Source organism: Eumetopias jubatus, unplaced genomic scaffold (genome assembly GCF_037043125.1).
Source record: "Eumetopias jubatus isolate StellerSeaLion01/CBP00866 unplaced genomic scaffold, mEumJub1_p1.0 scaffold_6, whole genome shotgun sequence".
Lineage (NCBI taxonomy): Eukaryota > Metazoa > Chordata > Mammalia > Carnivora > Otariidae > Eumetopias > Eumetopias jubatus.
The window spans coordinates 116,415,534-116,437,596 of record NW_028274812.1 but is presented as its reverse complement, the minus strand read 5'-3'; the positions used below and the strand labels follow the sequence as shown (position 1 = coordinate 116,437,596).

General features: G+C 42.1%; 1 protein-coding gene across 1 annotated transcript in view; it reads right to left on the bottom strand.

The window, feature by feature from the left end:
• Positions 1-4,205: 4,205 nt before the first annotated feature.
• The window catches only part of SLC26A8 (solute carrier family 26 member 8), a 77,161-nt gene continuing 59,303 nt past the window's right edge, over positions 4,206-22,063 (bottom strand). The window contains exons 10-19 of the mRNA XM_028120565.2: positions 20,939-21,016; positions 18,703-18,798; positions 17,474-17,580; positions 17,323-17,392; positions 16,809-16,901; positions 16,570-16,701; positions 12,022-12,393; positions 9,988-10,042; positions 9,707-9,891; positions 4,206-4,962 (exon numbers count right to left, since the gene is read on the bottom strand). Coding sequence (XP_027976366.1) covers positions 4,531-4,962; positions 9,707-9,891; positions 9,988-10,042; positions 12,022-12,393; positions 16,570-16,701; positions 16,809-16,901; positions 17,323-17,392; positions 17,474-17,580; positions 18,703-18,798; positions 20,939-21,016 — 1,620 coding nt within the window. The 3' untranslated portion in view covers positions 4,206-4,530. The remainder of the gene's footprint in view (positions 4,963-9,706; positions 9,892-9,987; positions 10,043-12,021; positions 12,394-16,569; positions 16,702-16,808; positions 16,902-17,322; positions 17,393-17,473; positions 17,581-18,702; positions 18,799-20,938; positions 21,017-22,063) is intronic.

The following is a 22,063-nucleotide window of genomic DNA, read 5'->3' as shown; positions in this document are numbered from 1 at the left end:
AGAGGAAACCAGTCAACTTGCCATAACCACTTAAGTGGCCATCAAAAGTTTCATTAGTTTTGTTTTTTCTTGGCAGAGCCCCTCTGCCTAAGGAAAGCTTGATTCCAGATTCTGCAAATAACCCTTAAGAAAAAAATGGCCAATAATCTCAACTTACCTAAGAAGGAGTCTTTTCTCTCTTAACTTTGAGTTCTTTTACTCTTCTTGGCTTCTACAACTTTCTAGTATGTTTTGAACTATTTCATAATTCGTTCATTTTTTTTTTTAAAGATTTTATTTATTTGACAGAGAGAGACAGTGAGAGAGGGAACACAAGCAGGGGGAGTGGGAGAGGGAGAAGCAGGCTCCTCGCTGTGCAGGGAGCCCAACGCCGGGCTCGATCTCAGGACCCCGAGATCATGACCTAAGCTGAAGGCAGATACTTAATGACTGAGCCACCCAGGTGCCCCTCATTTTTTTCTTGATACTGAGGGAGGGATGCTCTGTCACTTCTCACTACATTTGACTCTGAAGCAGAAGTTTTCTCATATTCTTTTCCAGTTAGTTCAAATCAAGATCGGAACAAGGTCCACACATTCCATCCTTAAGACTCTGAATTTATAGATTTTTCCATCCTTCTTTGTTTTTGTTTTTCAATTTATTTGTTGAAGAAACTGGCTCATTTGTCCCGTTGAGTTTTTTGGATTCCACTGATTGACTCTACTTAGTATCATTTAACAGATTCCTCTGCCCCCTCTATTTCCTATAATCTGGCAGTTAGATCCGCAGTATTGATAATATTCAGGTTTAATTTTTTTGGCAAGCTCATTTCATAGGTTGTACTGTGTATTTCCTCTTTTGTTATATAATTTCTATGTATTCTTTTTTCCAAAAAAAGTATTTTCAAAAGATATTTGAGAGGGGGGAGGGGCAAAGAGAGAGAGACAAGCAGACTCTGTGCTGCGCGTGGAGCACATCTCAGGGCTCAATCCCACAACCCATGAGACCATGACCTGAACTGAAACCAAGAGTCAGATGCCCAGCTGACTGAGCCACACAAGCGCCTCTCAAAAAAACTTTTTAATTGAAGTATAGTTGACAATTCCTACATATTTATGCCCAGCTCAATTGTCATTTCTTCTCAGTAGTTTTCCCTGATCTGCATTCTTTCTAGCCCCTCCTGCCATCTCTATTTCCATAGTACTTTACCTCTCATCATCACCTTTTCATTTAGGAGTCCATGACACTCCCTCCCACAATGCCTGTTTGTAGTTTGGAAGCTCCTTGAGGGCAAAAATCATACTTTATTCATCCTTTTATCCTCAAGCCATGGTCTCCCCTCTATTTGGGCAGCTATAACAAGATACCACAGGCTGCCAGCTTATAAACAACAGAAATTTATTTCTCCCAGTTCCGGAGGCTGGGAAGTCCAAGGTCAGAGTGCTGGCAGATTTGGTGTCTGGTGAGAACCCACCTCCTGATTCATAGATGGTCCTCTTCTTGCTGTGGAAGGGAGGTGGTGGTGGAAAGTAGGAGGGATCTCTCTGAGGCCTCTTTTATAAGGACACTAATCCCATCAATAATTATAAGGGTGATCTAATCACCTCCCAATGGTCCCACCTTCTAATACCACCACCTTAGGGGTTAAGATTTAAACATACAATTTTGGAGGGATTCATTCAGAACATAACATTCTACTCCTGCCCTCCAAAATTCCTGTCCTTCTCATATGTCATCAACTCAAAGTCTAAGTCCAAAGTCTCATCTAAATATCATCTAAATCAGATATGGGTGAGACTTCCTGTTACAATTCATTGGGCTTTGTGATATTTAACATATTTAGACACAGCTACCTAAGGTTACCTATTTGTCAAGGTGGCAAGGACAGACTATTTTGACCAGTTTCTTTTCCAGACCTACTTTTCTGCAGGTCTAGTGATTCCACTTAGTTCTGCACATTTAAAAATCATACCCCAAACCCCGTTTACTGTAGATCATAAGCTGCTTTGAGGTATTTTTTTTCAGTAGTGGAGAAAACTTTGTGCTAAGACACTTAAACTTTCAGATCCAGTCTGTACTGGTTTTTCAGTCTTTAGCATTTTTCTTTGGTCTCTCCTTGGAAGATAAAAGCTGCAGCGATGGGGGTGCTTGGGTGGCTCAGTCGTTAAGCGTCTGCCTTCAGCTCAGGTCATGACCCCAGGGTCCTGGGATTGAGTCCTGCATCGGGCTCTCTGCTCAGCGGGAAGCCTGCTTCTCCCTCTCCCACTCCCCTTGCTTGTGTTCCTGCTCTCGCTATCTCTCTGTCAAATAAATAAATAAAATCTTAAAAAAAAAAAAGCTGCAATGATGATCATGCTATGAAAAGTGAGCTAAGCAACCCAAACCATAGTATTTTATAAGGTTTGAAATGTCTTAGAATTGCAGGTGATTTGCATTTTGGAAGAAGACTCAGCCTTTGAATTGTTACTCAGTTTACATTTTCTTTAATGCTGTACTATTTACAATCAGTTAACCATTTTTATTTATCTTACTACTTTGGGAAAGGATGGATTTGAAAGACAGACTGTAATCCAAGCATCTCATTGGGTCCTTCTGAGGTCATGTACCGAATGCAAGATTTGGCTAAGTTGCAGTTGCAGCAGAAAGGACCAGAGTCTAAACTCTACCACTTGCTGCCCAAGTATCAGAAGCCACTGATTCCAAGTTTAAAGACCTTCCTCTGATGGAAATGTGACAATACAAGGCAGCTGGTGTGAGAGGGCGGCAGCCCACAGAAACCGGGCTCTCCATGTACTTTCTTGCTCCTGTTTTAAGTGTGAAGTATTTTCTTGGTTTTGACAAATTTCTATGTCTGTCCCTGCCACCTTGACAATTCATTCTGAGTTTGACCCAGTTTCTGGTTAAGTCCTTGGTGCCATAGCAATTACCACTCGACTCCATCTGGCTGTGTTCCTGGGTGCCTAGCTTTTGTACTTACCCATGGTCACCATTCTTGGTCTCCCATTTGGCTCTGCCCTCCTTGCAGTCATTGGAACTTGGTTTAGGCCCAACTCCTACTCATCCGTCATTGCCATAGGGAGGACTTCCTTGACACCCGAGATAGGTTTAGGCCTTTTTGATGTATGCCTTCAGACTTTCCTATATTTTACCTTCAAGGTACTTATCACAATTTATAATTATTTTTGTCATCTATTCTGCTCATCTTCAGCACCTAGGACAGTACCTGGCATGCAGTACTCAATAAATGTATCGACTAAACATGAACAAATGAAGCTTGTGATGTGGGCTCCCACCTCTTTTAGGGTACAATTGTATATGACCTCGAGTTAGTTACAAAACTTATCTGAGTCTCAGGTTAAGCATGTAAAGTAGGGCTAATATCGTTCTATCTACCCCACAGTTTGGGGTGTGCATGGAGCAGATGCTTAGTGAATGTAGAATGAGTGATTGCACATGTCATCTCTGTGATAAGAGACACCTATATTTTAACAAGAATTTCTTTCACCTAACAGATGAGAGAAATGGAGTACCCAAGCAAGAGGAATCTTGTTTATCAAGTGGAAAATAAAATTCAGGACTCCATATACCTTTGCCCGGGGGTCCATTATTTCTCTTCTGCTTACAGCTTAATACTAGATATTTTTAAACGGGGGAGTGGGAATTTTTTTGCATGGATTTGGACCAAACTAGTAATGGCTGACTTTTCCAATTCCTAAGAGGTTTGTGTCTGTCACAGACTTTAAGTTTGGTCCACCAAGAATCAGATTTTAGATTGCTGTACCTTAAAAACTTGTAAGAAAGCAGCAGTGGTGAATGTGAATCTGAATACCAAAGAGAGCTCTAATACCTCTATAAGCTAATATTCTCATCAGTTGGTACAGCTTGACAGGTCTTCTGAAACAGTGGTAGGATAAGATCCTGACTTTGGAGTGATGGCAGAATTGTTTTCAGCCTAACAATTCCTTGTACTCCAAGCCTCACAGGCTGGCTTAGCTTAACCTACCTATTTCTGCATTTCCACCATCAGTGCAGTGAAGATACCTTGCATATAAAATACAAGTGCTATCCAGTTTTTCCTTTTCTTGCTCATCTCTTCTTCACCATGTCCACCCACCTCTGGAATTTCTCCCACCCAATATTTCCTTAGGCATACAGAACACAGAGAAGGGAAAAGATGAAGGAAGGGTCCAAATGAAACTAGATTTATATATTTTATTTGAGCTTCATCTTTTTGGAGAAAGGGAAACAGATGAAAGGAGTAAGCTAGAGATGGTTGGACAATATCCCCAGAGGTATGGGGTATGCAAAGAAGGAAATCTTTCACTAGAATATCTGCTGAAGGTGAAATGAGGTAAGCCTAGATAGGGAATTCAGATAATTCTTGGTATTTAGTATTGTGATCTGGGAGTGAGATCCCAATGCTGAGCAAACAAGAGGCCAGTAGATGGAGGAGTCCCAAAACAAGAACTGTTAGGTCTTCTGACCAAGTGAACCCATTTGGGCAAGGAGGATTTGCCAAGGGAATCTGACTCCTTATTCCCAGTTCATTTCCTAAGGATCCACAGTTTTATTGCCCTTGGGTGAATATGAATTCTTGTGTTGACGCCTCCTTTCCAATGACTGTGTCCTAGGCCGATCCTGACTTGGGGAGCTGGGAGGCATGGACTGATACAGAGGCCAGTACTGCTGCCGAGGATAAGTATGAGCCCTTGGTCTGGGTTTGGACTCAGGCTCAGGCTCTAGCTCTGGTTCAGGCTCTCGCTCAGATTCAGGCTCTAACTCTGACTCAGGCTCCATCTCATGATCCAGGTCTAGCTCTAGATCCAGCCCAGCTTCTTGTTCTGACTCCAGTGTGGGCTCCAGCTCCAGGTCTAGCTCCAACTCCTCCCCTCTTATTGGTTCCTGAACCATGGTGTAGTCTGGATTTATGTTTTTGGAGACATCTAGAAGACTGCTGTTCATTTTATGTTCTGACTCTCCATTCTAAAATACACACAATTAGATGGGTTAAAATTTCCAATTAAATTTAACTTTTGAACAGTCAAGGAATTTCAGAATACAATAGGACCTAAGATACAAGAAATCATGAGTCCCTGGCAAAGCAGAAAATATTTCTGGCTCACATCTGCTTTTCATGTTCGCACCTTCCAGTTCCTTGTTTACTCCCTATTCTTCAGGCTCTATTAATCCATAACTTCTGATTTCTTTGGCTTTCCTAGCTAGCCTGGATTTCATGGCCAACCATTAAAACAGCAGTGGTCTTGGCAGCATTCTGAAACATCTTGTCTTCTTGATCTTACTTGTCTTTCCAACCCCCAGTGTAATTTTGGCAGGGCATGTAAGGCCCTTTGTGACCTTGCCTCTTGACGTCTTCTTTAGCTTTACCCACATCTGTAGTCTCCACCCTTTGCTCTAGCCTTAAAGATAACCAAAGATGTCTGACTTCTGCTTACCTTTGCTCATGCTGCTCCCTGTGCCTGCCTTGTCCTTCTCCACCTTGTCCACATACACTTATTCACCATTCCAAATTCAGATCAAAGATGACCAACCAGGATCACAGCTCCCTTTGTGTTCCAGCTATACCTCACTCACACCTCTATCACAGTGCCAATAATGTATTGCCTTATTTATTTACAAATCTATTTCCCCTATTAGACTCTAAGCTCCTTGAGGTAAGGCAGTGCCTGGTTTTTGATAACCCCAGTACCAGGCACTGAGCCTGTCACATAGCAGATGCCCCACAGGCTTGGTGAATCAGCTTTGCGGCAGAAGCATTCCATAGAATTAACAACTTTCACCTCTTCTGAAACAATTTTTTCTCTTCTACCATATGACACTCTTTTGCTTTTCCTCCTTCCTTCCTGGTTGCTTCTCTCTGGTCTATTTGTTGTCTCCTCTACTTCTTTGGACTTCTAAATGTTGGTAAACCCCAGGGCTCAATCCTGGGAACTTCGGTACCTACACTTCTTCATAGGGAGTTTTATTTAGTCCCATAATTTTCATTATTATCTATGTGCCAATGACTTCTTGGTTATAACCCTTCCCCTGATCTGCTTGTTCATATACCCATTTTCATTCTGACATCTCCACTTGGATGTTTACCAGGCATCTTAAATTTAATACATCCAAAGTAGAATTTGCTCCTCTCCTAAGTTCCCTAGCTTAGATGTCAGAAAAAATTTTGACATATTCAATACCTAGTCTTAGTATAAGTCCTGATAAGGATGTTAGTAAACTAGAAAAATACTTTTTAAAAACAGAGTATAGACATTGGGGAGGGTATGTGCTATGGTGAGTGCTGTGAATTGTGTAAGACTGTTGAATAACAGACCTGTACCTCTGAAACAAATAATACATTATATGTTAAAAAAAAAAAAAGAAGATAGCAGGAAGGGAGAAATGAAGGGGGAGAAATCGGAGGGCGAGACGAACCATGAGAGACGATGGACTCTGAGAAACAAACTGAGGGTTCTAGAGGGGAGACGGGTGGGGAGATGGGTTAGCCCGGTGATGGGTATTAAAGAGGGCCCATACTGAATGGGGCACTGGGTGTTATATGCAAACAATGCATCATGGAACACTACATCAAAAACTAATGACTAACATAACATAATAAAAAAATGAAAAAAAAATAGAAACAGAGTAAATATGATGTCTATCTTAAGCCAACTGTTACCACTATCCTTAATAGAGATACATAAGAAGTTTTTCTCATAAAATTCAGGAGTAAGACAAGACAGCCCATTATTACTTACATTGTTCTGGGAGATCTAGCTAATGCCATAATATATGATACTGAAATAAGAATTTTGACAATTGGAAAATAAGGTATTTACATTATTTGTAGAAAATATTTTTCTATCTAGAAAACTCAAGAGAATTAACAATAAAACCTCTTAGGTCTAATAAAAGGATTCACAAAGGTGGCCAAATAATTTTATACAAATCAATAGGTTTCCCATGGGCTAGCAATTGCCAGGTAGAAAATATAACGAAAAAGAATGTTCATTTAAAAAAATCAATAAAAGTATAAAACAAAGTATAAAGTATTTAGAATTTGTCTGTATAAGGAAAATCAGAAAATCTTACTATGAATGCAATGTTTAAAAAGACTGAATAAATGTGAAAACAGCCTATGTTCCTAGATAGGAAGAACAAATACTGTAAAGATAGCAATTGTCAAATTATTTTATATTTTTAATGCAATTCTAATGAGAATTTGAGTGGGATCCTTTTTTGGGGGGAGTTGGGGTGCTGATAAAAGATTTAAAAGTTTGTTTGGAAGAATAAATTGGTGAGAATGACTTAGCAGATTTTGAAATAGAGGACTGGTGACACATGACTTCTTAACCATATGCTAAATGTATTACAAAGCTGTATTGAAGCTACACTCAACAGTGAAAACACTAAGCTGGAAATAGACTTTAGTTTTCATAAGACTGTAATATTTTATAAAAATAGCATTTCTAATCAGTGGAGGAAAGATAGCTTATCCAATAGATGAGTTAGCTCAGAATGGCTTGCTGTACAGATAAGAAATAAAGATTATTCTTTTAACACTGCACACTGAAATATATTCTAACTAGATTAAAGAGTATAATATATAAACAGTTAAAACATAAACATCTAGAAGAAAATACAAACAATTAATTTATTTCCTAAGTGAGATGACATTCTAAACAAAAGGCAAATGGAAAATAAGAAAAGGTTAATATAGGAAAGACAATGTAATATGTAAAGAAAATCTGCCAAGTATATCATAATTATAAATAAAATAGAGAAAATTTCACTTAGAGTAAAGGCAGACTACATAATTCAGACCTCCTACTGAGGACAGCCACAAGAGCTGGGTAAAATATTTTGAAACTTCTGCTTGAAGACACTACAAAGCTAACAAACATCATGAAGAACTACCAGGCCAAGATTTGGAAAAGTGAAAATCTACAGAGGTGAGTCTGGCATTTGGGACCAGTTTTGTAGAAGGTATTTGATGAATTCGAAGTGACAGATATATACAGAGCAGTGCCTTTGACAACTTTAAGGGCTTAAGAGTTGCCAAAGTTGCATTCCAGGGTCTGCCAAGGGAAGGGCTGTGGCACGCAGCCACGGCTGGGCTGTGGGTCATCTGCATGGCCTAGAATACCTCAAGTCCTAAAATCAGATCAGTTAACCTGGATTGCTAGTGCCTCCAGGTACTTGGCAAAACAATCAAATTCTTTCCAGAAGAAAAATATTATCCTGGGCCCCAAATTATTTTTATAAACATTTTCTAAATACAGTGTCTGGCACACACTCAAAGATTACCAGGCACACTAGACTGATAGTGAAAGACGGACATTGAATCTCTAAGGCAGTAGTTCTCAAAGTGCGGATACAAAGTAGTATCAGCATTAACCAGTACTTGTTAGCAATGCAAATTCTTAGGCCCTACCCCAGATCCACTGAATCAGAAATTCAGGGGATATGGGGCACAGAGGGATCCGCAGTCCATGTTTTAACAGCATATTTTGGTGATTCTGATGCGTACTAAAGTTTGAGAGCCACAGGAAATCTCTAAACATAAGCAGGAGGACCTCTGTCAGAAATGTTGTTAAGAGAATTGTTGCTCCAGGTGGGGATAAACCTGAAACACTCTGAGGTTTCTTCCAACTGAAAGGCTTTGTGACTCTATGATTTTGTAGATGGGAGTGGAGTATAGAGCAGAATAGAAAAAATATGTGCATTGAGGAAAAAGTTGTTCTGGATAAGCAGAGGCACATAACCTGTGAGAATTATCAGTAAGCAAGGGAAATACATTACTTTAAAAAGAAAAAGAAAGTGGGGTGCCTGGCTGATTCAGTCTGTAGAAGATGCAACTCTTGATATCAGGGTCATGAGTTCAAGCCTCACATCGGGCACAGAGTTTACTTAAAAAGAAAAAGAAAAAAAAAAGGCCGTGTTTTACAAGCTTGGATATCTTTTACTTCTTCAAGTGTTCAAAAAAACTTATTACTCTGGTAATACTTGTCATAAAGAATTCAAACATTATTAAAATGAATTAAGTCAAAGAATCAGGGGTTTAATTAAAAAATAATTTCTAGTCATTAGATAATATTTGGTGCCCATCTGTATTTTAGTTTCCTTTTCTTTGAGGTGGGGGGCAAGGGGATATCTTTAACCTTCACAGACACTGATTTAAAAACACTGAAAGAGGCCCAGGTCTTTACTTAGTATTAATAAATGGCTAAAAGTTCTGGCTTATAGATCATTCTCCTTTGCATTTGTCAGGTTGAGTAACTCTTATGTTACTCCCAATGTAAATAAGAGCCAAAGTGTTAGATTGTCAGATCTTTACATCTGCTAGTCCATCAGTTCTATTATTCATCCTACAGGTGGTGTAGGGATGGATTCTAAAGGTATAGCTAGGGGAGATATTTAAAATATTCAGTAACTGGGATGGCACTGGCACTAACGAAGCTTGCTGTAAAAGGATCCTTGAGACCTCTGCTGTGTTGGGTAACACTCTCTTCAGTTGGGAAAGGATCCTGAATGGCACCCAAATGCCACGGCAGTGGGGAGACCTTGGGACTCAGTTCCACTGCTATTTACCAACTGGTAAGGGAGCCCTTCAATGTCCCAAAATTTGGCACCGCCATACTCAAAAAACTTTCCTGGCCATTGCTCACCTCTACTTAATCAAGGGTCTCCCCCTGCTCAACCCCCACAAGGATGCTTCACATCATCCAACCTTGTCTGTTTCTGAGTAGGTTTCCTGTATCACTGTCTCAGACTCGTCCATGCTTAACTCGGATGGCTCTGGAAACTTCCTCGACAAGGCAAACAGCACAGCATCATGGAGGGTGAGGAACAGCTGGGCCTTGGTGATGCCAGTGTCAAAGAAATCATTCCTCTCAAAGGCCCTGACCACAGAAGCTACAAACCAAACCCAGAACACACACAAGGTCAGACACCTGGGGAGGAGAGCATTCAGGGTGCAAATAGCCCTCCCATAGGGTGAAGGATACTCACAGTGACACCCTGAAATGAGTACCAAAACGTTCGCATTTTGGAAAGCATTGCACATCTGTGAGGAGAGAGTAAATCAGCGTTAGTTATCTTCATGCTCACTAGGAAAGGGCCTTCTGATTAGCTAAGTTTTAATACCCCTTTGGTCATTCACTTGTCTGGAGTATATGTACTTCTGCATTCCAATTCAGCTCTATAAACATTAGATGAGTGGACTTTCATATGCCAGGAAATGTCTAAAGTGCTGGGAATACGAAAGAGAATCAGATGTTCTCATGTGGGGTGGGGAGTGAGAGGGAGTGTTGCCCATGGTCTCAGGTGGTAACAGTTCACATAAATAATGCTCCTGAGCACAGGGCTAGGAGACAGACAGGCACAGGTGTGATGGGAACCTACTGGACAGCCCTCGGGAACAGCCAGATCTTGGTATTACTGCTTAGTGTATGCATGTGACCCCCTTCCTCCTGGAGTGCACTGCGCAGAGGAAAAAAAAAAAAAGTGGCCCAGAGATGGTCAAGTGACATAGTAGAGAATGGAATTCAGGAATCCTGAGGCTCATATTCAGAACTACTCTGCACAGCCCAGCAGCACAACCAAAGACAGAAAAGTCCCAGAGATAAGACATTGAGTTTAATTGAATCTGAAAACGGGGTGGAGACAAAGATGTCTTGGATGGGGGAGCCCTTAGCATTAACTTCTTCTGAGCCTCTCATTTTATAGATGAGGAAATCAAGATCCAGTGCAATTTACTAAACTACCTTGGGTCAGATGGACAGCGAATGGTAGCAAAGCCAGGGTAGAGGACACAACCACAGACGGCCACCCAGAGTTCTTTCTGCTCTGAGAAGTTTCCTGTTGCCTCAGACCAAAGAGGAGCTGGACTCACATAAGGGAGAATCATAGTTCTTTAGGAATAAGAAGGTTTGATAAGATAGGATCAGAGGATAAAAGAAGGAAAATCAACCAAGGATCAGAGGATAAAAGAAGGAAAATCAACCAAAGGAGTAGATCTCAAAAAAAGAGGTGGGTGCAGTCAGACCCAGGAAGTGAGTGTTCAGGATGTTTACACCTGAGCCATCACCAACAGGAGCAAGAGTGAAACAGAGGGCTGTAGAGGGACATAAGCTGGCTGAAAAGCAGATATTATACTTATGAGACATTAACAATAAAGCCAATAAGGCTAGTTGTGCGTCTAACTGTCCACATAAGGAGAGGAATGACAACTGTTGGAGAAACCAGAGAGTAGGAGAGAAGCCAGGACTCAGGGACACAGCTTCTGAAGGACAAGTCATCCCTGCCCTTCTTACCCAAAGATGTGGGCAAGGAGGAAGGAAGTGGGGAGATCCTGTGGGTCCTCGACAAGGTAGCCCCAGGCTTGCAGAGTCCTCTTATCACATCTTCACATCTGAGAGTCTTTGGCAAGGTCTACTGCAGAGCAGCGATATGGTGGAGGATTCTTGGTGTGCTTTTTTTCTGTAGCATTCAGACCTGTTCTTGAAAAGATCTGAACTCCTAGGATACACTGGGAGTGGCTGGGTGGGTAGCACAGATTGCTGCCTCAGTCGTATTAAAATTTCCCACTTTTGAGTTTTTGAGAAATAATATGCCATGCTTAGAGAACCAATCCCAGTTCAATCAATCAGAGTGGTTCATTTTCTTTTTAATCTGGTTGACTTTTTTTTTTTTAAGATTTTATTTATTCGTCAGAGAGAGAGACAGAGAGCACAAGCAGGGAGAGCAGCAGAGAGAGGGAGAGGGAGAAGCAGGCACCCCACTGAGCAGGGAGCCCAACGCGGGGCTCGATCCCAGGACCCCGGGATCATGACCTGAGCCGAAGGCAGATGCTTCACCGACTGAGCCAACCAGGTGCCCCTTACTCTTGTTGACCTTAAATTGTCTTTAGTGTCCAAGTTTCTAGTAGCCCTGGAGTCACACAGCAGCTGATCAGTGACAGACAGCATTTAATCGGGATCTGGGCAGGCAGGGACAGGGGTAGGAGGGGATCAAGGCTCTTGTGAAAGCCTCCTCAATACTTACCTGTCTTAACACCACTGAAGCCTGTGGATCCACAAAATGGACCATGGAGAAATCCAGGATAATGGTGTGGATGCTGGGTAGAAGAGAGACATCTGAGAAGGGGAGGAATGATCTGTCCCTCCCCTGGTTTTCAGCAATGCCAGGCAGTGGCATCGAGATGTTTCTAGAGGGATTATTAGAAAGCCAAGCTTTGTCCACGTCCTCGTAGTCTGGCCTGGGGTTTCTGTGAGACGTGGCAGATATGGTGTATGGTACTTGTTCATCGGATGTGGACTGGCTCATGTTCATGCTCTCAAAACGTGAGCAGCGGATCAGGTTAATGGAGGAGGAGTCCTGGTCCTGTTTACTTTCAAATTGTTCTGTATAGACAACCTGAGACAACAGAGTTAGGGGAGGACAGTGAGGAGCTCAGAGGAGGGTTACTATGCCATTTCTGTCTACGGACTCACCTTCCTCTCTGGCAGGAAAGCTCCCTGCAGACTAGGAGCTTGGATTTCTCTTGGACACCTCATTGTCACTTTGAGCTCACAACTAAAACCACATTCACCAGCATTTCCCTCCCAACTTCCCTCGGTGTACCAGGGATGATTTCATTGTCCTGTGAGCCAGACTTAAAATCACCTTTGCTTTATTCCTTCCCCTCATCCCTGGGTTCTAATTTGTCTCCAGCACCTCCTAACACATTGTTTGAAGTGTTTCCTCCATCAGTCCCTTTCTCGACGCCTCCATCTTTCATCAGACTTCCTTAAGAAGATAGAAGTTCCTTGAGCAGGGCTGTCTTTGCCCTTTGCTCCTTTCATCCTAATAGGGCCTGGAGTGCCTGCCATAGCTTAAGGACAGTACCAAGCCCCAGGAATACAACGGGCATGCAGTCACAGGCACCAGGTTCTGCCTGGGGAGAGGGCGTGTGTCCATCCAAAGGAGAAACAACAACATAGATAGACAAGAACTATAAGGTACATGGAAAAAATTTTTTAAAAGTGCATTTGCTAGAGTGGTATACTTTGGGGGGATGTTTCTTCTTTTTTTTTCTGCCTGTTGTGCTAATAATATTGCTTATGAAATGAATTTAAAAAACATAAAAACATGAAGGTAAAAACTGTACAAGGTATTATATGTTGTAGAACAACAACAACAAAAAAGTGGTGTGGATGGCTAATAAATTATAGTTCAATGGAGAGGGGTGTTCCTCAAGGCTTGAGAGTCCCTCGGGCCAGGCCTTTGGGGGAACAGTGGAGGACAGGCTCAGTGGCGGGGAGATGCAAGGTCCTTCGGGTGGAAGGAGATCTCTGAGAGCCTCCCCTTACTCTCCCTCATCCACTCTACACACTCTTGTCCCTTAAGGACTTTCCAGATTCACTTGCACCATTGTCTGCCTGAACTTACTTCCCAGGCCAAGCCTCTTACTCAGAGGACCCAATACTTATTTCCACCCCAGTGTCTTTGTCCAACCTTATCCACACACTGGGAGTCCTCTTCGTCGTCCTCATCTGACCTAAATCCAAATTCCTCTCTCCTGCCTAGCTCGTCCATGGCTACCAGGAGATTTCCCTGACTTTTCGAACTCATGCCAATCTTTCTTTATCGGAAGTCTTAGAGTTGTTCAATTTAAAGACACAACTCTGAACATGACAGTATACTGTATGGAATGGTTGACTGTCCTACTTCACCAATTGTTTAAAAACATTTTATTTATTTGAGAGAGAGAAAGCCTGAGAGAGAGAGAGGGCGGGGGGGGGGGACAGAAACATGAGCCAGGGGAGGGGCAGAGAAGCAGACTCCCCGCTGACCAGGGAGCCCGATGCTGGACTCAATCCAAGGACTCTGGGATCATGACCTGAGCCAAAGGCAGAAGCTTAGCCAACTGAACCACTCAAGCATCCCCTACTTCATCAATTGTAAGATGCACCACACTTTTTTAAATTGTCAAGAAAGTAAAACAAATCACTGCAAATTAAACTGTGACATGCCATCAATTACACAATGAATACAAATTTCAGAGATGTGAAAAGAACATATATCTTAGGATTGATAAAATACAGAAATAGCCTTGTAGGTCACATTAATAGAGAGTCATCTCCCTAGTCTGACTTAAAATTCCATGTTTTGGGGCCCCTGGCTGGCTCAGTCAGTACAGCATGCAACTCTTGATTTCGGGTTTGTGAGTTCGAGCCCCATGTTGGGTGTAAAGATAACTTAAAAATAAAATCATTAAAATAAAATAAAATAAAATTCCACGAATTCTTTCAAAATAATTATCTGATTTTGAGGGGCTATATATGGGTGGGCATGGAGATGAAACAAAATTGACCATGAGTTGATAAATCTTGAAGTGGATGCTGGGTATATTGAGGCTCATTATACTTGTCTCTACTTTTGTTTATGTTCAAAATTTCCATGAAAAAACATTTTTAAAAAAGGACAACCTGGATGAACCTCCAGGACATTATGATGAGTGAAGTAAGCCAGTCACAAAAAGACAAATCCTGTATGATTCCACTTAATGAGGGATCTGGAACAGTTAAATTCATAGAGACAGAAGGTAGAATGGGGGTAGCCAGGGGCTGGGAGGAGGAGGAAATGGGGAGCTGTTGTTTAATGGGGACAGAGCTCCAGTTTTGCAAAGTAAAAAAAAAATCTGCAGATAGATGGTAGGGATGATTGCACAACAATGTGAATATATTTAATGCTACTGAACTGCATACTTCAAAATGGTTAAGATGGCAAATTTCATGTGATGTGTTTTACCGCAATAAAAAAGAAAAAGAAAAAAGAACTACCTGAGGACAGAGACCCTTCAAATTCATTTTCCTTTTTCATAGTGTCACAGTTCTGGGTGTAGGGTAGAAGTGCAACAAATATTAGGTGATCCTATTCTACTCTAAAGTGTATTTGCTGATGCCCTGTAAACACCCTCTACGATGCTCAGTGCAGTGTGGAAACAAAAATTAGATAGAGTGGTAATTCTGTCCTCTTGGCAGGAAAGTTTGTGTTTTCAGGGAGTTGAGTAGAACTTACGCTCCATTAGGGCATACGGGAATGAGAATGGGTGCTTAGTATTTGCAGGTGCTACATGAGGGGGACAGGAGGTGTTTTTGTCGGGGGGAGTAAATGTGTGTGTGTGTGTGTAGATAGAATTCCCCTCCAGGGTGTTATGCTGAGTGAAATAAGTCAATCAGAGAAAGACATGTATCATATGACCTCACTGATATGAGGAATTCTTAATCTCAGGAAACAAACTGAGGGTTGCTGGAGTAGGGGTGGGGTGGGAGGGATGGGGTAGCTGGGTGATAGACATTGGGGAGGGTATGTGCTATGGTGAGCACTGTGAATTGTGCAAGACTGTGGAATCACAGATCTGTACCTCTGAAACAAATAATGCAATATATGTTAAGAAAAAAAAAGAAGAAGAAGAAGATAGCAGGAGGGGAAGAATGAAGGGGAGTAAATCGGAGGGGGAGACCAACCATGAGAGATGATGGACTCTGAAAAACAAACAGGGTTCTAGAGGGGAGGGGCGTGGGGGATGGGTTAGCCTGGTGATGGGTATTAAAGAGGGCACGTTCTGCGTGGAGCACTGGGTGTTATGCACAAACAATGAATCATGGAACACTACATCAAAAACTAATGATGTAATGTATGGTGATTAACATAACAATAAAAATAAAAAAAATACAGAATTCCCCTCCAGGTATAGGTATAGACTGGGTGAAAGGCCCCAAAGCTAGAAATGAGCTCTTTGGAAAGGGAATAAATATTAGATGAAGGGAATTAACTCAGACCAAGTCTGAGTTGGAAATAATGAACACTTTGTAATTCATCAACTAAAATAACCTTCAGATGGTATAAAATTTCCATCTATACTTATCCACTGTCCACTCCCCATCATCATTTCCTTGGTCACAGGCAGACATCAGAAGACCCTGGCACATCCTTAAGAACCCCAGCCACCTCGACTCTGCTGCCTTAGTTGGAATTAGAAACAATCTTATTTTTTTTAGAGGGGGGACGAGGAGCAGAGGGAGAGGGAGAGAGAGAATCCCAAGCAGGCTCCACGCCCAGGACTGAGCCCGACTCAGGGCTCGATCCCACAACCCCAAGATCATGACCTGAGCCAAAATCAAGAATCGGATGCTTAACCGACTGAGCCACCCAGGCACCCCTAGAAAACAACCTTTAAGTCACTTATTTTCAGAAATCTAAAGCCAGGCAGGTAAAAGTTAGAGAAATAGGTATAACTAAGGTATTACTATCAATCTCAATAGGTAGAGTGTACTCTCTGTGCTCAGATTAGTCACTGGCCATTGAATAGGGACTCAAACATCTCCTCCTACCTACTTAGGTTAAGATTTAATCTCAAAGGGGGACCTGTGTCTTCATTTCTGAGTAGAAATCTTTGATTTCCAATTACCCCAGAGCCCACCTAAAAGCCAAAGTCCCTGAGGGGGTTTCAATTTTCTTTCCTTGCTTCTTCTTTTTAAACGACTAATGCATGTGTCTTTATAAAATGTGGAGAATGTTATGCAGAAAAGAAGAGATGTTTCTAACCCTGGGTGATGGCTCTACTTCGTCACAGTTGCAGAAACACTGACATATCTTTTCTTCCTGTGAGCCTTCTTCACTTTGATTAAACAGACGGAACACTTCTTCTTCTTTAAGAGGCACCCTTACCATTTCAACCTGAGAGAAGTAAGAGAGGTCTCGTACAGATGGTGAGTGGGCAAAGAGGAGGCACCTGGGGAAGGGGAGGGGAGCAGGTGAAGAAAGGCAGGGGAGGCAGCCATCACCTCTTTCAACAGCTTGTGCTTTAGGTCATTAACATTGACAAATGTGATGGAGTTGCAGCACTGGAAGATTTTCACCCCAGGAAGGTTTGTAACCTGCAAGACAAATGTAAAATGGAGGGCAATTTCTCAGCTCGTTTATGGAGTAAAAAAAAAGAATCTCTAGAACCACCTGGAGAATCTGTATTCTTCTTTATAAGAGGCCAGAATTAGCAAGTTCTTTCCGCTCACTTTCACCCCCTGCTTTCCTGCTTTCTTCTTCCCCCTCCATTTGCTCTTTTCTTTTTCTTGGCCTCCTTCCCCCTAAAGGACGTGATCCTTAACTGGCTACTGTACTCTAAGGATCTACCTACTTAAGTCACCTGCCTCTGCCTTCCTGCCTCCCTTTCCCCAGCTTGGCAGATGCGTATCTGTAATACAGCCAACAACAGCAAAGGGATTTTGTAGAAAAACTAAGCAGTAGGCCTGGTCCAGCCCATCCTTTGGGCAAAGGAGCGGGACTGATTTGGAGTCTTACCTCCCGATAGTCATTGAAGCTTCTATAAATGTTGGTGTTAGGGATCTGACCCAGGAGGAGAATCTTAGTTCTGAAAGGAAATGTATTTGCTTTTAGGTCATAGTTGCCTTACCTCACCATAGCCAACCTCCTATTACCTGAGACAAAGTACCTGTGTGACCGAACAGTGATGATGAAGAAGGCAAAAGCTACTGAAACAAGTAGTCCAACATCCAGTCCCAGGAAAATGGCCGATATGAACGTCACCAACCAAATAACCTTATGGAAAAGGGGAAGAAGGGCAAGGGAAGACCATGACAACAAGCAGAATTGAGAAAACCACCAATTCTATCTCTCAACTCCCCTTCCCCCTCCCCTCCCTCCCGACACCTCGAATTTAGAACACAAATTCCACAGCCATATGGACTGACGCCATCACAAATGATTGGGTTCCAAGGCTGTCTAGCAATTCCTGTGTGCATCTCTCTTCAATTCTCTCTTGAAACCTCATGCGCAAAATAGGGATGACAATGTCTACTTTATGGGCTTTGTTGAGATTGGAAATCCTGATCCTAAAGCAACCCAGAACACTCACCAAATGAATGGTAGTTGCTATTTTAAGACCTATCATGGTTATGGTGAACCTTTAACAAGTTTTCAAGCCCTTACCCCACCACCTTCTCCGTCACTCTCAGCAGCCAACCTGACTCGTCTTCACAGAGAAGATAGGCTCAAACACCCTTAAATATTTACTTCCCCCTTTACCTGCCACTTGTTAGTAGTATCCATGCTTAACTTTCCCTCATTCTCTTCGCTCCTGTTGGAAGTGCTATCCCTCCTCCTGGGCCAAGAAGTGACCCCTCTGTACTGGACCACATCCTCTCTTAGCTCCTCAGGGACCTGGATCCCCAAACTATCCCCTTTCATGTCTCTTTGCCTCTACCAGGTCCTTCTCCTCTCATGATATTACATCTGCCATCTTTTATTTTTTTGCTGTTTCCCCTTTCTGCTGTGCTTAGATAGAAGGAGGGTGCTCCATCGGTTAGTCTGCCTGGCAAGACACTGCCTTCTCTTAGTGAGATTTGTGCCTCCTATCCTGGAATGCGTTCACACTAACTGGATTAAAAGTCATTCAACTACGTCATGTATGACCAACCTTTTTTACCAGATTTGTATCTAACTCTAGCCATTAATTCCTTTTTATTTGCGTAGTTTTTGGAATGAGGTCTCAATACTTCCATGTACCAATAACCTTGACTCCCCCCCCCCTTTTAAGCTAGAGTATTAGTTATCAAAGAATCACTAGTGTCCTTCATCCTGATCTCTTTTATTTGTTCTCGTTCCCGCTTTCCAACCTTCCCCTCTGTCCTTCCCTACCGCAGCCAGTGCATCTATACTCACACAGTCATATTGATTCTGCCTCCACAAACTGGGTAGGTTGTAAATGGTTTCAAGGTAGGGTAGGATGTTGCTCAGAATAATACCAGCCAGCACAGCCTATGGGGAAAAGGTAAACCCTGCTTCATTTTCCCTTTGGGGGTAAAACTCCCAAATCTTCACAAAGGAACCACAAAAAAAGTCAGCCATGCCACTCAGAAATGTAAAAATTATCAGGGCCTCAAAGCAGAATCTAACGTACTTTAAGAAACATTTTCTTGTTTTCATGAAGTCCCTGCACTAGCTTAACATTTCTTAGCCATCTCTCCTCTATATGCCTGGGAATTAGAACTGATCCTATCATCAGGAAAGGCTGGCTCCAAGCTTACTCTGGTTTTCTGAGGTTACTCAGTGACCAGTGGACTCAGGAGGTCAGCAGAGGAGGGGTGGGCAAAGACGAAGTCAGTAGAAATCACTTCTTTCTCATCTTCATCTTCTTTTCAGTCAAGAATCTCTAAACGTTCTGCAATTTGTAGGGACATGTGGTGGGAAGGAAAAGAAACTCCACCTCATAGAGTTTTTGCAAGATTTTTGGCAAATCTTTTCATAAAACAATATACGATAAAAATGTAGCCTTTCTGGATATTAAGGTAAAACATGCTCATGTATAAAGAAAGAAGCAGACTTATATATAATTTCCATCACCCAAGAGATAACCATTGGTAACATTTTGGTATGTGCTACATATTTTTTCACACAAAATTGGAACAATATTAAAGATACTATTGTGTATCACGTTTATAAAAAAATTGTGTTGGTCCCCTTGCTAACTGGTTGAGATCCCAGCCAGGATGCTCCACCAATTACTCCAGTAAGAGTTTTATAACCAGCTATCCATAGTCTCTCAAGGAAGGAAGGGATCATTCATAGTTTAGTACTCATAGAGCCCCACTGTTATAGCAGTTCAGCTATTCCACTGATCAGATGGTGTTCACAACTTCTCATCCAGAAACATCCTAACTAGATGCTATAAAAATAACGTGACATAACATGGTGAGCCAAAAGCAAGGGCTGTTCTGTCCCCAATGTATTTATAATAAAGGAGAGCCCTTAGTGAATTCTGACAGATTTTTATTTGTTTGCAATTTTAAAAAATTCGGATTCTTCTAGCTATACAGAAAAAAAATCCCTGTTCAAAGTGAATTAGTGAGTGGCTCTCCTAAAATAGACTCTAAGAGTTATAGCACCTTGCTATAGAAACTACATTCTGGAGATGACTTCTGCTGGGAATCGGAGGACAGCTTGTGTGATAAATACAAGCTTAATCCCACCTTCCATGCATATAGATTCTGGGGCTGAGTTCCAAGATCTCTGACTCACAAGAGCAGAAGGCAGCAGGAGCCTTGAGGTAGTCCTGCTCTTCTGAAACCTGATATTTACCAGGTGGGATGGAGGTGTTCAAAAGGATGGGGATAACATTTACCACCACTCCAGCTTTAGGGACTGCCACCTCATTGTGTAACCAAGCTGCTCCCCCAGTCATGAAACCTCTTCCCACCTCCCTTAGTACTATCTAAAAATGGCGAAAGGAACATTAAGGAAATTTACAAGGAAATTGCGGTCACTGAGCATTGATCTGTATTGTTAACAGAGCACAAACTGATGACGCCGATCATTGAATGCACCTGGCATCTAGACGCAAGGCGATCAGTCTCTCGCAAAGGGAAGAAATGGCAAGTATATAGAGGCAGCCCAGCTGAACAGGGTTAAAACCCAACTTTCAGACCCTGCTTTCTAGTGAGCGGCAGTAATAGGGGGATTGAGTTCATATGAATGCAGAACAAGGCCTTCTGGAAACGGCTTAGGAAAACAGATGGCATGAATACGCAATGAGTTTCCAAGCCTGAGTCAGTGAGGGGCGTTCTGGCATCTGAAGTCTATTTTGGTGATCTTTAACTGAATCCTTACTTATAAAACTTACTTTATAGCTGAAGCAATAAAAAGAAGATTAATGAGAATGAGAATAATAACAATAATACCTAATATTTCTTGAGCACTTATGATTAGCTCAACACTGTTCTCTCCATGTTATAAACATGACCTTATTGAACTCCCAATCCTGTGAGGTGGATGCTATTATTTTAAAGGGAAGGACGAGAGATAGGACAGGGTGACCACTGGGGACAAGGTGAATACCCCACCAAGATGCAATCTGGAGATCTGATCTTTCTCCACTCAATTATTTATCAGTTCTACTTACATTTGGCATTTCGTGGAAAAAGCGTCCCACCTTCACCATCAGGAGCAGCATCACACCTGCGCCTACCAGAGATGCAAACTGAGGAGACAGAGCCAGTTGGAGAGAGACCATCAGGAACGTATTGGTCCTTGTCTGCAACTGAGGCCTTCTGCTTGGTGAGAAGTATGTCATTTCTTTCTTAAAAGGAGTGTAACCATCCAGCATAAGTGCATTTTTGTGGAACTGACATTTTCAGGTCTTGTCAAAGTGCTAAGCATACACTAAGAAATACTTGTTGAATGAATGCATGAATGCTTTCTGAAAAGTGCTAAATTGTCTTGGCTATTTGAATCTTTACTGCCCTAGCTTTGCGCTGTGAAATCTGGAGTCTCCTAAGGTCGGGCTTGCATTCCCTCCCAACTTTAACTCCTCCTGGAACAGTCTAGAAAAGCCCTAGTAGACTCATCACTGTCCACCCTAAAATCCCAACCCTTCCACTTCCCATATCAGTAAATACTTCCCCCCTCGCTCTCCAGTTTGGAGCTTGGATAGCTTCCCATCGAACAGTGTTAGAAGCGCCATCTTAAAAATGCAATGACAAACATTTCTGATGTTCCTCAGTTTTTCTCTGCTTCATTACCATAAAAAAGGTTACAAATGTGAGTCAGGGCTTCAGATAGCAGCTCTGGGTCCTATCCTAGCTGGGTGGATGACTCTGGGCTCAGTGTTGCTTGGTATGCAGTGGTTCTGATTGGCAACTAGAGAGCAAGCTGAGCGACACAGTTCCCTTTACAGTCTCAAGGCGCTCTGGACATAGTCTTGAACTCAATATGTCCTCCATGGATAAATCTCCATCATTTAAGCCCCTAATAAGAAAAAGTGATACAAAGCAGTATAATCACCCACTATGTTGGGGGATATGTGTGGGGGAAGATAAAACAAACCACAAATCGGAACAATGGCATAAACAAGCAAGAACTGAGGGAGTCCCTCAAAGTTAAACCATTAAGTGAACTGCTCAGCAATGATTCTCGAATTTTCTCAATTTTTTAGGAGTGGAAAAAAAGAAAGAAAAAGCTTCCTACTGGATTCCCTCTCGCTGCTCACTGCTATTTACATATAAATGCATCACTGAAAATAATAGCA